Source organism: Pimephales promelas, chromosome 2 (genome assembly GCF_988280905.1).
Source record: "Pimephales promelas chromosome 2, fPimPro1.hap1.1, whole genome shotgun sequence".
NCBI lineage: Eukaryota > Metazoa > Chordata > Actinopteri > Cypriniformes > Leuciscidae > Pimephales > Pimephales promelas.
This window is the reverse complement of record NC_142770.1, coordinates 24,943,609-24,959,356: the sequence shown is the minus strand read 5'-3', so window position 1 is coordinate 24,959,356 and position 15,748 is coordinate 24,943,609. Positions and strand designations below refer to the sequence as shown.

The window sequence follows — 15,748 nt, the reverse complement described above, 5'->3', positions numbered from 1 at the left end:
AAAAGACATATTTCAATTGTTTTTAAAGCTTTCTTGGTATATGAGTTAGAGATAATCCCAAAGTAATGTTGTATTTGCAAGCGTTTCTAGCTAAGACGTATGGCGACGTGCACAGTGACGTAATGACGTCGTTCCCTGGGCGCTCTAGTCAGTAGAAAAACAGATAGGTTCTGAAGCGGTTTGCAAGTTGAACCAACTCCGAACCAACTTTGAACCAGCACCAGTTCTGAACCAGTTCTTTTTTTGGTAGAAAAGGGGTAATTGAGTTCTGCAGGTACTCATGTTCTCATCGTAAAGGTCCGTCTAGCACAAGACTTTCAAAGGAGTGTACTCCAGATTGACTCGGGTGCATTTAGGCCCTGTTTACACGAGAACACTCGCGGGTAAAAACGTAAAAATATTTAATCGGATGTGCCTTTTGTTTACACGGCGACGGCGTTTTGGGGGCTTAAAACGGCAAAAAGTGAAACCACCCTTCAGAGTGGCAAGCTTAAAAACGCTCCGTGTAAAGGGTAAAAACGCAAAAGTCTGCTTGAGTGAAGGTTGTACGCAGGTGTGCGGACTTGGTGGTGTTGTGCTTCACATCGCCACCTAGCCGCCTGGAGTGCACACTACATCGAATTTCACACACTTTTGCGTCACCATACGCGTGCGGATTTCCCACCCAAAATTCAGTTTTTCTTCAGAATCGTTTCCGTGTAAACATAGCCTTAGTGGACCTTTCTATTTGAGTGGTTATCACTTTTGTAGTCCGGGGTGCAAATGGACGTGTGCTCAGACTGCTGATGATGGAAAAATAGCATATCGGTGCACCAGAGCAGAACGCAGACAAGGGAAGAATAGTTCTGGCATAAGCCAGGGGTTTCCAGTCCCTGCTTCTGGGAGGCCTGTCCTGCAGATTTTAGCTCCAATCCTAATTAAACACACCTGGATCAGCGAATCAAGTTCTTCAAGATCACTGGAAACATCCAGGCTGGTATGTTGGAGCTAAGCTCCAAGGTTTGGACAACCTTGATTTTAGGGGTGCATAACTGATATCTAGCTAACATTTCAGGTATAATGACAGAGACATTTGATGGTAAATTGGCCCTTGAGGATTTTATTACCACCACAGTGTGCACGTTTATTATGTTGACCAAACATACTAAAGGGCTGTTGACCAAACATTCAGATCACGACCACAAATATCACATGTAGTTTTCCAAAATTCTACGACAAAATGCACATTTTATCATTTAAAACTCTATCATAGTGAATGTTGTCTACTTTGAGCCATCAAACACTAGTTGTAGCTGAGACAGGAATAGTTTGTTTCGTGTTGTCAAGTTCTACGAATACAAATCAATGATGCACTTCCAAAGGATGAGTACTCACGCTGGTAAACTGCCCCCTTGAGGATTTTATTACCACCACAGTATGCACGTTTAGTACGTTGACCAAACATTCAGATCACGACCCAAAATTCTTTGGTAGCATTACAAAATGCACATAGCTGCGTGTGATTTTTGACAACATGCAAACAAACCACATGGAGGAAGAGCTTGTGGCCACGTGTGGTTCTTTCACTCAGTTTCATTGATTGCTGGTCATTGTTACCGTCTTGCTTGTTGGAGACAGTGTACTACAAGTTTGAAATTCATAGCATTCGTAGCATCTCTCACTACTACGTGCTATACAGATGACAATGTTGTCAAAGTGATCCCCATTCACACGGATCAGTGAAAATGACTAAATCTGCTGTATTGTTCATGCCAGACCAGTAGTTGGCGATGTCACTTTGTAAAGAAACACTACGCGCCTATAGACAGAACACGAAATACATATGGGCATAACATCACCGTTTTTGTGATGAAAACAAATTCATGTTTTTGTAGTTTACACCGCAACGATAACGGTATCGTTTCCAAAAACGTGCACTTTGAAACCAGTTTCCAGGCCCCCAAAACGCCATTGTCGTGTTAATGAATGGACCTTTTGCAGGGCTTCTTACCTGCCCTGTTATTTTCAAGTAATCCTGAACCAGCTAATTAAGGTGCTCATGTGTGTTTCATTTAAGGCTGGTGCTAAATGAGTGCTAGGCAACTCTGGCCCTCGAGATCCACTTTCCTGCAGAGTTTATCTCCAATCCTAATCAAACAAGCAGGTGATTTTGATTCTGAACTCTACTGGAAAGTGAAACTTAGGCCCCGTTTAGACGAAGTGAAAACACGAAACCCCGTCTTTATCGCAGAAAACGATTATTTCTATAAACTCCGGCCAAAGAGGAGATTTCTGAAAACGCCGGTTATGTCAACTGGGAGAAACGGCCTTTTAGGTTCTCTCTTTTCGATTCTGATTGGCTTGCATGGTTTTATCCTTCTCCCTACACTGCCGCCCATAGGTTTGGCATAGTTATGATGGCGCTCGACGGTGTATTTCTGCGGGTGTGCGCACGATGTTATTATTGAAAAGGGAGTAATACCCGGGTAATACCCGTTTCTCTAAAATACCTGGCTTTGTGTAAATGTGGCCTTAAGGCCGGGTGTCCACCAAAGCGTTTTTTCCACGCGCCTGGCGTACGTTTTCAATTGTTTTCAATAGGAGCGCCGCGTTTTTTAAACGGCATGAGCGTAACGAGGCGCTGAGCATTTTTTCACGCTGAAGCTCCGACCGGCCAGCGTTTTCTACTGGTCGCCGTGAGTTGAAAAATGTTCAACTTTGGATAAGACGCAGCGCTCATCATTGTCACTTTTTACCCAGCCGTCCAATCACAGTGGAGGAGGGGCGGGACTAAACCACACTGATCAACGACATCAACCAACAAAGCTAACCGAACAAAATGGATAAAATAAATTTTTAGTATGAAAGAAATTATCTGCGAAATCAGTTACAAGTAAACTGTGCTGCGGATATACTGTATCATAGCAACGACACGTCTCAACGGAAATAACGCTGCGCTGCCAAAACGCCCTCAAGCGCCCAAAGCACGGCGTCTTCAGCAGAGTGTCTGGCAAAAAACACTTTGGTGGACACACAGCCTAAAGGGCCTGAGTTAATCTGGGTTGGCGACCCCTTATCTAGAGTAACTTCTTGTGAAGTTTTCGTCAGCTATAAATAACCCTTCCCCCGACTGAATCTACAGGCCAACCAATCGCTGGCACAGAGATGGAACACAACTATCAGAGAAGAGCTACAAAATAAACAACAAAGACCGAACCCTTACGCTGCCGAATGCCAGTCCTGATGACAACGGACTCTACTACTGCTGTGCAAAGAACGCCGCGGGACAAGTGTGCAGCAATGACAACTTCACACTTAACATCATAGGTATGCGTGTTTCTCTTTGTCTAATTGAACCTCAGGCACTATAATTTAAGTTTTACGTTCCCCTTATGTAATGAATGGCCCTCTGTAGATAAGAGTTTTCCTCAACCGGTGGTGAAGCCAGAGGATTTGGTGGTCATGAAGAATGAGGAAGCGCTTTTCCACTGCCAGTTCACGGCTGAACCGCTGCCTACCGTTGAGTGGTACCATGAGAATGAGCTGGTGGCCAACAAGAGCCGGTACTACTTTTCAATTCAGTTTGCATGTAATTACTAGACATTTTGTACCTTATGAAGTTTGAAAAATATGAATGCACTTAAAATGAATGAATGTTTTAATTGTCTATTCAAATACAACAGTTGGATTCTGAAAGTAAAAGTCCCATTCATTTGCTTTCTAATAAATAGTGAAACATTTATTTGGGCTAAAATAAATACAGCAGCCAGTGTAGCATTTTGTCAGCCATGATTGTGTTAATGATAACCTGATGCATTTCCTATATTTTTCCTACAGTGTCTTTATTCTGAGCAATGGATCCCTCTTAATTACTCAGGTGAAGCAGCGAAACACAGGCCAGTATAAATGTGTGGCGCAAGGACCCCGTGGCCCTCCTGTCTCTCTCGAGGCCTCGCTGCGAATCGCAGGTAACAAGCTGAGACCTGTTCGTGTGCAGTTAGACATGCAGTGATGTAGTGAGAAATATCAGAGGGATTGACCCATGACTTTATTATAGAATTTTAAATTCATTTTGATTTTCAAACATGTCAGGGTTATAACTGATTAAACGAATGCATTTGAAAAAATAATAACAAACCTCAAAGCTTCACTACATAATGTTTTTAAACTTTTAACCGGCAAATCAGTGTCATGTCAACATCAAGAAGCATGCAGGAAAAACAAGAAGTGATGTTATAGAGAGGAACCCTGCAGACATTTGGCTAATTTGATCTTCTATATATATATATATATTAGGGCTGTGCAAAAGTTAATTGTGATTAATCGCATCCAAAATAAAAGTCTGTGTTTACATAATATATTTGTGTGTGCTGTAGATAATTATTTTGTATATATGAATACCTATGCATGCATGTATATATTTAAGAATTATTTGCGCTTAAATTCTGTATATATTTATAAATACATAATCTATATTATAAAAATATAAATATTTGATATATGAATAACACATTTTCTTAAATATATACATGCATGTGTGTGTATTTATATATACAACATAATCATATACAGCACACACAAATATATTATGTAAACACAGACTTTTATTTTGGATGCGATTAATCGCAATTAACTTTTGCACAGCCCTAATATATATATATGCTATGGTTAACAGACCATAGTGTGGTGGTGTAACATTAAAGAAGTAGTTCACTTTAAAAAAAACTTTTGCTGATAATTTACTCACCCCCATGTCATTCCAAGATGTCCATGTCTTTCTTTCTTCAGTCGAAAATAAATTAAGGTTTTTGATGAAAACATTCCAGGATTTTCTCCATATAATGGACTTCAATGGGAACCAAACAGTTCAAGGTCCAAAAGACACTTTCAGTGCAAACTGCAAACTGTTCAAAGGGCTTTAAACGATTCCAGACGATGAATAAGGGTCTTATCAAGCGAAACGATCACTCATTAAAAAAAAAATTATTACGTTTTATAAGCTCAAATGCTCGCCTTGCTCTGTTCTGTGATGAACGTTCGTGACTCTCCTGTTCGAACTCGTTCATCAAAATGAACAAATCTTTTTTCGAGTCATTTGGTTCATTCAACAAACGAAATGAACGAATTGACTTGGAAAAAGATTCGTTCATTTTGATTTTCAGAACAAAGCAAGGCGAGCATTTGAGCTTATAAAACGTAAACTTTTTTTGAAATATAAGACCCTTATTCATCGTCTGGAATCGTTTAAAGCCCTTTGAACAGTTTGGACTGAAACTGTCTTTTGGACCTTGAACCGTTTGGTTCCCATTGAAGTCCATTACATGAAGAAAATCCTGGAATGTTTTCATCAAAAACCTTCATTTCTTTTCGACTGAAGAAAGAAAGACATGGACGTCTTGGATGACATGGGGGTGAGTAAATTATCAGCAAAAGTTTTTTTAAAAGTGAATGACTCCTTTATGACTTGTCTTGAAAGTGGCATAAACGTTTTTATAAGTGCCCCTCTCCCTCCGAATATTAAATTTCATGCAGTGTGTAATACTAGCTGCCTGTGAATGTAAAATAGCTGTAAAGTTTTAAAGATCAAATCAAAGTTATCATCTCCTAAAAGAACGAATCGATTCTGAACTGCTGAATCAAGTAATTCCAGTGTTTGTTGCAATGTAAAAAATGTGCGTAATACCCGTCTATGGTTTTCATTGACTGCCCATGGATAATATCTACTTAGACCCTCAAACACTGTAGTTGTAGCTAAGACAGAGGCTCCAAAATGGCGTAAAGAAGGTATGGAATCGTTAAGTGGACCCAGAATTGATGCATTCCTAATGATTCGACCCTAATAATAATCCCCATTGTGTCTCACTGATACCGTAAAGAGGCCTGGTGTGGTTCTAGTGGCCCTCACACACTGGTGAACTCTGGGATCCTGATCCAGTAAATCTTCAGAGCGATTAACTGCGGCTTCAGTGATGAAGCTCATCTAATCCCTTTCTGTTTCCAGCACCTGCTTGAGTGCTTTTACAGGACTGAGCGGCTTACGCGGCTCCGATGTCATTGTTTTCACTGAATAAGGGGCCGCCTAGTCCAAACGTCTCCATCTAACCTGTTTCTTTTTGGCGTTTCCCCCTCAGAAATCGAGGACATGATGCCTAAACAGTCCAGGGTGTTCACCGGAGACTCTCTGGAGCGAGTGAAGTGTCGACCTCCCCATGGGCACCCGGAGCCAGAGGTTTGGTGGGAACATGCGGGACAGCGAGTTCCACCCACAGGCAGAGTATCCCAGGACGGACTGGACCTGATTTTCAGTCCCACTCGTGGCGAGGACTCTGGGATCTACACGTGTTTTGCACAAAACAAGGCTGGACTGAAGAAACAAGAGTTGACGGTCACTGTGGCCAGTAAGTCTCAGGCCAGAAACGCAGATGTGAAGTTTTCCCCTCCTCTTCCTCCTCCTTTCTCCTCCTCCTCCTCCTTTCTCCTCCTTCCCCTCCTCCTCCCCCTTTCTGCTCCTTCTCCTCCTCCTCTTCATCCTGCTTTCTCCTCCACCTTTCTCCCCCTTCCCCTCCTCCTCCTTCCTCCTGCTTCTCCTTGTTCCCCTTCTCCTCCCTCATCCTCCTCCCTTCCCCTCCTCCTTTCTCCTCCTCCTCCTGCTCCTTTCTTCTCCTTCCCTTTCTTCTTCTCCTCTGCCTTTATCCTTCTTCCCCTCCTCCTCCTCCTCCTCCTCCTCCTCCTTTCTGCTCCTTCTCCTCCTCCTCTTCATCCTCCTTTCCCCTCCTTCCCCTTCTTCTCCTCCTTCCTCCTCTATCTTTCTCCTCCTTCCCCTCCTTTCTTCTGCTTCCCCTTCTTCTGACGGTCACTGTGGCCAGTAAGTCTCAGGCCAGAAACGCAGATGTGAAGTTTTCCCCTCCTCTTCCTCCTCCTTTCTCCTCCTCCTATTTCCTCCTTCCCCTCCTCCTCCTCCTTTCTGCTCCTTCTCCTCCTCCTCTTCATCCTCCTTTCTCCTCCACCTTTCTCCCCCTTCCCCTCCTCCTCCTTTCTCCTGCTTCCCCTTCTTCTCCTTGTTTCCCTCATCCTCCTCCCTTCCCCTCCTCCTTTCTCCTCCTCCTCCTGCTCCTTTCTTCTTCTCCTCCTCCTTTATCCTCCTTCCCCTCCTCCTCCTCCTTTCTGCTCCTTCTCCTCCTCTTCATCCTCCTTTCCCCTCCTTCTCCTCCTTCCTCCTCTACCTTTCTCCTCCTTCCCCTCCTTTCTTCTGCTTCCCCTTTTTCTCCTCCTTCCTCCTCTACCTTTCTCCTCCTTCCCCTCCTTTCTTCTGCTTCCCCTTCTTCTGACGGTCACTGTGGCCAGTAAGTCTCAGGCCAGAAACGCAGATGTGAAGTTTTCCCCTCCTCCTTTCTCCTCCTTCCCCTCCTCCTCCTCCCCCTTTCTGCTCCTTCTCCTCCTCCTCTTCATCCTGCTTTCTCCCCCTTCCCCCTCCTTCCTCCTGCTTCTCCTTGTTCCCCTTCTCCTCCCTCATCCTCCTCCCTTCCCCTCCTCCTTTCTCCTCCTCCTCCTGCTCCTTTCTTCTCCTTCCCTTTCTTCTTCTCCTCCGCCTTTATCCTCCTTCCCCTCCTCCTCCTTTCTGCTCCTTCTCCTCCTCCTCTTCATCCTCCTTTTCCCTCCTTCCCCTTCTTCTCCTCCTTCCTCCTCTACCTTTCTCCTCCTTCCCCTCCTTTCTTCTGCTTCCCCTTCTTCTGACGGTCACTGTGGCCAGTAAGTCTCAGGCCAGAAACGCAGATGTGAAGTTTTCCCCTCCTCTTCCTCCTCCTTTCTCCTCCTCCTATTTCCTCCTTCCCCTCCTCCTCCTCCTTTCTGCTCCTTCTCCTCCTCCTCTTCATCCTCCTTTCTCCTCCACCTTTCTCCCCCTTCCCCTCCTCCTCCTTTCTCCTGCTTCCCCTTCTTCTCCTTGTTTCCCTCCTCCTCCCTTCTCCTCCCTCATCCTCCTCCCTTCCCCTCCTACTTTCTCCTCCTCCTCCTGCTCCTTTCTTCTCCTTCCCTTTCTTCTTCTCCTCCTCCTTTATCCTCCTTCCCCTCCTCCTCCTTTCTGCTCTTTCTCCTCCTCCTCTTCATCCTCCTTTCCCCTCCTTCCCCTTCTTCTCCTCCTTCCTCCTCTACCTTTCTCCTCCTTCCCCTTCTTTCTTCTCCTTCCCCTTCTTCTCCTCCTTCCTCCTCTACCTTTCTCCTCCTTCCCCTCCTTTCTTCTGCTTCCCCTTCTTCTGACGGTCACTGTGGCCAGTAAGTCTTAGGCCAGAAACGCAGATGTGAAGTTTTGCAAGTGTTAGTGTACGCAGATGTCTGTGCCGTTGTTTAACAGGTTTGGTCAGCTCTTCAAAGTGTTGCTGTGCTATTAAAGTAGTTGACCTGAAAGGGATACCTATGTTAATAGATACATTTCAGCAAAATAAATCAAGCTTGTGTTCCTCAATGCATTTAATGTGTGTCGGGCCCAGCTGTCCTCTACTGAATATCTCCCATTCCACCAACTGTTCTTCATAATGGCCAATACTACCTTATGAATGTGATCTTTGACAATGTGATCTCTTGTTGAAGAACTTTCCTTAGAGACTCGTCAGCTGAAGTAACCAGATTGAGCTTTTTTAATGGAGTTGAATGATTGGATACAAGTTTATGCAGGAATAAGGGGAGTGTTCCTTCACCAGATCACTGTTTAAACTCTGATGCCATGATTCCTGTTGTGATCCTGTGCAGCCAAACCGGAGTGGGTCCAGAAACCTGTGGACAGTCAGCTGGAGGAGGGCCGCCCCGGGTACCTGCACTGCCACACACGCGCCACGCCTGAACCCGAGGTCATGTGGTTCCGCAACATGCAGCCAATCACCGCAGAGGTGAGGTGGACAGTGATGTCATGCTGATATCATATTTGTAATGCGACCTCTAGCTGTGTCCTGAGGCCAGTGAAACCTTTTGATGTTTCTGAAAATGAAGATGTGGTGATTTTTTTTTTTTTGCTGGGGAAAGACGATCCTCTGCTGCACAGTAGACCATGAAGCAGATATTAACCCTTGTGTTGTTTTCCACAAGGACACTTTGACCTGGAGAGGGTTTGCTTTTTCCTGAAATGTTATTGCATTACTGACTTTAGTCACACATGTAGACTATAACAACTATTCTTGATCATTCTTCATACCTTGTTTCACATGTGGTGTCCCTGGTGGAAAATGACTGGCCTACAAAAAATTGCTTATGAATCTGTCAGTATGCTGTGTCATTAGCAGTTATTGGATTCAATCTTTTTGTGCACTTTTTTCCCTTCAATTAAGACAGGCTTTGTATTTATTGCATATTGCAAAAAGTGGCCTCCTGCTCCTTTCTTCTGCTTCTTCTTCTCCTCCTCCTGCCCCTCCTTTCTCCTCCTTCCCCTTCTTCTCCTCCTTTCTCCTCCCCCTCATCCTGCTCCTTCCTCCTCCTTTCTCCTCCTCCTGCTCCTTTCTTCTCCTTCCATTTCTTCTTCTTCTCTTTCCCCTCCTCCTCCTTTCTGCTCCTTCTCCTCCTCCTCTTCATCCTCCTTTCTCCTGCTTCCCCTTCTTCTCCTTGTTCCCCTCATCCTCCTCCCTTACCCTCCTCCTTTCTCCTCCTCCTCCTGCTCCTTTCTTCTCCTTCCCTTTCTTCTTCTCCTCCTCCTTTCTCCTCCTTTCTGCTCCTTCTCCTCCTCTTCATCCTCCTTTCCCCTCCTTCCCCTTCTTCTCCTCCTTCCTCCTCTACCTTTCTCCTCCTTCCCCTCATTTCTTCTGCTTCCCCTTCTTCTTCTCCTCCTTCCTCCTCTACCTTTCTCCTCCTTCCCCTCCTTTATTCTGCTTCCCCTTCTTCTCCTCCTCCTCATTTCTGCTCCTTCTCCTACTCTTCATCCTCCTTTCTCCTCCTTCCCCTTCTTCTCCTCCTTCCTCGTCAACCTTTCTCCTTCTTCCCTTTCTCCTCCTCCCCCTCCTCCTCCTTTCTCCTCCTTCCCCTCCTCCTCCTTTCTCCTGCTTCCCCTTCTCCTCCACCTCCTTTCTGCTCCTCCTCCTTCCCCTCCCTCTGCTTCCTCCTTCCCTTTCTCCTCCTCCTCCTCCTTTTTGCTCCTTCTCCTCTTCCTCCTCCTTTCTCCTCCTTCCCCTCCTCCTTCTCCTTCCTCCTCCAACTTTCTCCTCCTTCCCCTCCTCATCCTTTCTCCTGCTTCCCCTTCTTCTCCTCCTCCGTTCTCCTCGTTCCCCTCCTCCTCCTTTCTCCTCATTCCCCTCCTCCTCCCTTCTCCTCCCTCATCCTCCTCCCTTCTCCTCCTTTCCCCTCCTCCTCCCTTCTCCTCCCTCATCCTCCTCCCTTCTCCTCCTCCTTTCTCCTCCTTCCCCTTCTTTTTCTCCTCCTACTTTCTCCTCCTTCCCCTTCTTTTTCTCCTCCTACTTTCTCCTCCTTCCCCTTCTTCTTCTTCTTCTTCTCCTCCTCCTGCTGCTCTTGAGTCTATTGCAGCCAATAGAACCGTATGCTAGAAAGTTGTGAAATTTGGCACACAGATCGACGACAGAACATTAACCACAGCAAATTTGGAGTCTCTACCTCAATCCCTATAGCGCCAAAGTTGCACTCATGTTTATGCTAACAACTTTTGGACCGTGAAGGACCAAATTCTTTTTTTCCCTCTGTTTCCCTGGCTTAAGAGATTAGCTTGCACCCTATGACAACATTTTCTGAAACTCCTACTTACTCAGATGTTCACAGTTTAACCAGATCATTGTCATTTGATCATTTGCTGACAAAATCTCTGGAAATCGAGTTCTTGAGTAACGCACAAACAAATTTGAAGAGCTGGGCAAAAATTAAATTGAGCCTATATCTCTGCATTGTATTCGTTTTCGTATTCTGACCAAACTTGGTGTGTGTTATGGCAACCATAACCTGAGGATACCTGCATAATTTCAGCTGCTTTATTAAAAATAGATTATTTGGGTCCTGCCGATTGCCATTGCCATAGAGTCCATGAGTCGGCCAAACATCCTGTCATTTTGGTTTTGACGTTATGGACCTTAGTTTTTTAAAAGCACTCAAGCTTGTTCACCTCAAAAAAAAACTGAAGTTCAAACAGATTAAATCCCATATTTGGCAAGAACATGGCATAATGAAAGATTTACAAGCAATTTTTCAGAGACTGGTCATTTTTGACTGGTCACAACTAATTAGGATTTTCAACACAGCACAAAAATACCTAGTTCTGGCATGAAGCTCTAGATGGCGCAGACTGATCCTTAACTCATTTGGTAGCAATCGCATGTTCATCTAGTGCAGCTGATTGGTTGCTGTTGCATCAGTGGCTCAACATTCAAAGAAATACCGCGCTCTCAGAAAGCCTTCACCTTGCCCAGCTTCACCTGTATAGATCTGCTACGGGGGTTATTTCATTTGTTACATGTTTTACATGCTCACTCACAGCAATGCCATGCCAATCGCTCCGAGATAATGTTGTCATCATGTAGTCTTTTATTTAAATGTGCCTAACACACACACTCTCTTTGTGTTTTGTAAAGGACGTTCGCTTCAAGCTCTTCTCCAATGGAACTTTGCGCATAAATAATGTGGAGGTGTATGACGGCCATCAGTACGGCTGTGAGAGCAGAACGGAGGCGGGAAAGCTTAAAGCCCATGCGCGGGTCTATGTACTCGGTGAGGGACAATTGTTACGTGCTGATTGTTGTTTGGTACTAGTTTGTTTTGTTTTTTGGATTGTCTGAATGTCAAGAGGGTTGTATATAAAAGCCTTTGAGGCTTCTCACCAAGTGCTCGCTGTTACGGTATGTTTCAGAGCGTCTGAAGTTCACGCCGACGCCGCAGGCCTACCAGTGCCTGGAGTTCAACAAGGAAGGAAATCTGCAGTGTTCTGCCAAGGGCCGTCAGGTCCCCACCATCCGCTGGATCAGAACAGGTGTGCAGAGAAATAACTACTTAGTGAATTTGAACAGACTGCCAAAATAAATGTTTGGAATATTGAATAAACCTAAGACTTACTATCCTAATCTTTATATTCAGATTTATAAAACATATTTACACACCTAAGTCATAATTTCCAAGGTGAAAATTTCACAAAACTGAACAATTCTGACACTTTGTGATTCTCAACGATTGGTGAAACATTTTGATAGTTGATGTGATGAACTGCACTTGTGGTTACAGTGTTAAGACAACTGTGTGATCTTGAGGGAAAGTGATTCTTTGAGGACAAGTTAGTACAGAGAAAAACTTGCGTAACGCGTCACTTGGTTTCATATCTTGTTACCTAATGACGTGATATTCAGACATTTTGTGTGACTTGTCCAGAAATATTTTGATGCCACTGTACATGTTACAAAAAGTTAAACTGTCATGATTCCTCGATTAAAGTACTCGATTAAAAAAAAAATCCTCGACTGCAAGTTGCGCAAAATACCGGAAGTGGCGCGTTCCACAGACAAGAATCCATGAACCGCATTATTAGGCCATTTTCTAAATATGCGAATTGTTGTTCATCGCGATTTCATAATAAAAGTTTGCATGTTTAATATCCACATATTCCTCTTGAAGATAATACAGTGGCTGTAGCATCTCTATTGTAAAGTAGCCAAAGATTAAGTAAACGTTTGAATTAAATGTTGTTTGGCCAATATTAAGCAAGGATTAACAACACCAGGCCGTTGTCACCATCTGCAGGCATTTGTTATAATATATATTGCACATAAGATGATTTTTTATATTGCTGAATGTATTTTAACAGTATTTGAAACCATATGATGAGTTGCTTTTGATACTTTATTTGAACCAAATATTATTTCCTTGTTGTTATTATATACACTACCGGTCAAAAGTTTTAGATCGGGAAGATGTTTTATGTTTTTAAAAGAAGTCTCTTCTGCTCACTAAGGCTGCAATTATTTGCCAAAAAATACCAAAAAAAAGCAGTAATATTTTGAAATATTATTACAATATAAAACAGTGGTTTTCTATGTGAATGTATAGTGAAGTGTAATTTACAGCATCATTACTCCAGTCTTTAGTGTCGCATGATCCTTCAGAAATTATTATAATATGATGATGCTCAAGAAACATTTATGATGATTATCCATGTGGAAAACAGTTTTTTACATTTTTATTTCAGGATTCTTTGATGAATAGAAAGTTCAAACAAACAGAATTGATCTGAAATGGAAAGCTTTTGTAATATTAATCACTACCATTCAAAAGTTTGGGGTCAGTAAGAATTTATTTTTTATTTTTGGGGGAAAGAAATTAGAAAATTACTTTTATTCATCAAGGATGAGTTAAATTGATCAAAAGTTACAGTAAATACATTTATAATGTTAGAAAAGATTTTATTTTAAATCAATGCTGTTCTTTTGAACTCTTTATTCATCATAGAATTTTGGGGGAAAATGGTACGACTGTTTTCAACATTGAAAATAATAATTTATGTTTTTGAGCATAAAATCAGCATATTAGAATGATTTCTGAAGGATTATGTGACACTGAAAACTGATGTGTGATCAGCAACAGTAATGATGTTTAGAATTCAGCTTTCAAATTACATTTTAAAATGTATTAAAACAGTCACTTTAAATTGTCATAATATTTCACAATATTACTGTTTGTCTTTTGTTTTTTCATCAAATAAAGCAGCCTTGGTGAGCAGAAGAAACTTCATTTAAAAGCATAAAAAATCGTACTGATCTAAAACTTCTAATCGCGATCTAAAACGTCATAATTATGAATATTGTGACAATGAACACTTAATTACATTTTTAATCAGCTTTTAGACGTCATAAAAGACTTAGGATTCGGTGTAAACTCAAATCATATTTAGGTTATAAATGACTGTAAAATTATGAACTTCTCCGCTTAGTGTCCTTGAAAATGGAAACAACTGGTGCTGGAAAAATAGATTTTGATGTGGCGTGTGTGTCCAGATGGCAGTGATATCCCAGTGATGGTGGAGCAGCAGAGGGGCACACTGCACTTCACCAAAGTCACACGGGCCGACGCGGGCAACTACACCTGCCTGGCCTCCAACGATCAGCAGGGAGAGATCAGAGCAGTCGTCCAGCTCACCGTCGCAGGTACAGCCGAAACAGAGGGAACTAATTCATGCACTTCTGTTTCCCTTGATCTCCAAGTTTTTGTATCTTTTGACTCTAACTCCTTTCCCATTCATTAGTTTACGTGACGTTCAAGCTCAAGCCAGAGAATACCACAGTATATCAGGGACACACTGCAGTACTTCACTGTCAGGCCACTGGAGACCCTCATCCCTTTATCCAGTGGAAGAAAAAAGACAAGTTTCTGGAGGCAGACAAGAGCAGGTAACTCACAAACATTAGCAACATTTCGGCTTTCTCGAGTTCATCTGAATATGTCAGATATGACAAATTTGAACATTTCAGTGCTGATTCTTCTTGATTATTTCTGATTCAGATTCCAGAAGATGCCCAACGGCTCTCTGGTCATTCATGACGTCAGCACGGAGGACACTGGGAGCTACACTTGCATCGCAGGGAACAGCTGTAACATTGCACACACTTCGGCAGAGCTCTACGTTGTGGGTGAGTCTGACACCCTCAACGTTCTTCAATTATTAGTTAGGTGCCCTCATATCTGTTAGTTGTGTTATTTTCTGGATGGGTGTCCATTGCAGCTCCTAAAGTTGGAATGGTTTTACAATTTTTCTCATGGTATCAACACCTGTCATGCCAAATTAAGGTTTATTTCAAACCCTCTGGCACCACCAACAGTTTTAATTTGCATGTACATTTAAAGTCATTTGATTTCAATTATTTGCTCTGCCAAATTTTTCCAATGTCACCAAGCACTTATTTTTAATTCCTTCTGTTTTTATTTTGGTATGCATCAACCAATTCCTTAAGGATTAAATTATTTTTTAAATTATTGAATTTGAACGTTTTGAAACTTTGAACTTTGTTGAAAACATAGTTTTCAAATTTCTATGGCATTCTTTGGTTATTCCCTAAATTTTGGTCAGATTATATTGAGGCTATCCTATTTAAGATATTAAAAGCTGTTTTTAAGTTACCCGAGCAATTCCAAAACACGGCCACATTCCCAAACTAGTTTCAAAATCAGCGTGACCAACTCAAACTAGTTTCAAAATCTGTGTGACCAACTCAAACTAGTTTCAAAATCTGTGTGACCAACTCAAACTAGTTTCAAAATCTGCGTGACCAACTTAAACTAGTTTCAAAATCTGTGTGAAAAACTCAAACTAGTTTCAAAATCTGTGACCAACTCAAACTAGTTTCAAATTCTGCGTGACCAACTCAAGCTAGTTTCAAAATCTGCGTGACCAACTCAAACTAGTTTCAAAATCTGCGTGACCAACTCAAACTAGTTTCAAAATCTGCGTGACCAACTCAAACTAGTTTCAAAATCTGTGTGACCAACTCAAACTAGTTTCAAAATCTGCGTGACCAATTTAAACTAGTTTAAAAACCTGTGTGACCAACTTAAACTAGTTTCAAAACCTGTGTGACCAACTCAAACTAGTTTCAAAATCTGCGTGACCAACTCAAACTAGTTTCAAAACCTGTGTGACCAACTTAAACTAGTTTCAAAATCTGTGTGACCAACTCAAACTAGTTTCAAATTCTGCATGACCAACTCAAACTAGTTTCAAAATCTGCGTGACCAACTCAAACTAGTTTCAAAATCTGCGTGACCAATTTAAACTAGTTTCAAAATCTGCGTGACCAATTTAAACTAGTTT

The 15,748-nt window shown here is 42.5% G+C and overlaps 1 protein-coding gene across 1 annotated transcript in view; it reads left to right on the top strand.

Moving 5' to 3' along the window:
- ptk7a (protein tyrosine kinase 7a) overlaps positions 1-15,748 on the top strand; it is a 51,765-nt gene that overhangs the window by 26,817 nt on the left and 9,200 nt on the right. Inside the window, exons 4-13 of the mRNA XM_039657308.2 lie at positions 3,122-3,306; positions 3,395-3,542; positions 3,817-3,947; positions 6,111-6,377; positions 8,725-8,861; positions 11,532-11,667; positions 11,807-11,926; positions 13,938-14,087; positions 14,186-14,330; positions 14,443-14,570. Of these exons, the coding sequence (XP_039513242.2) occupies positions 3,122-3,306; positions 3,395-3,542; positions 3,817-3,947; positions 6,111-6,377; positions 8,725-8,861; positions 11,532-11,667; positions 11,807-11,926; positions 13,938-14,087; positions 14,186-14,330; positions 14,443-14,570 (1,547 nt within the window). The remainder of the gene's footprint in view (positions 1-3,121; positions 3,307-3,394; positions 3,543-3,816; positions 3,948-6,110; positions 6,378-8,724; positions 8,862-11,531; positions 11,668-11,806; positions 11,927-13,937; positions 14,088-14,185; positions 14,331-14,442; positions 14,571-15,748) is intronic.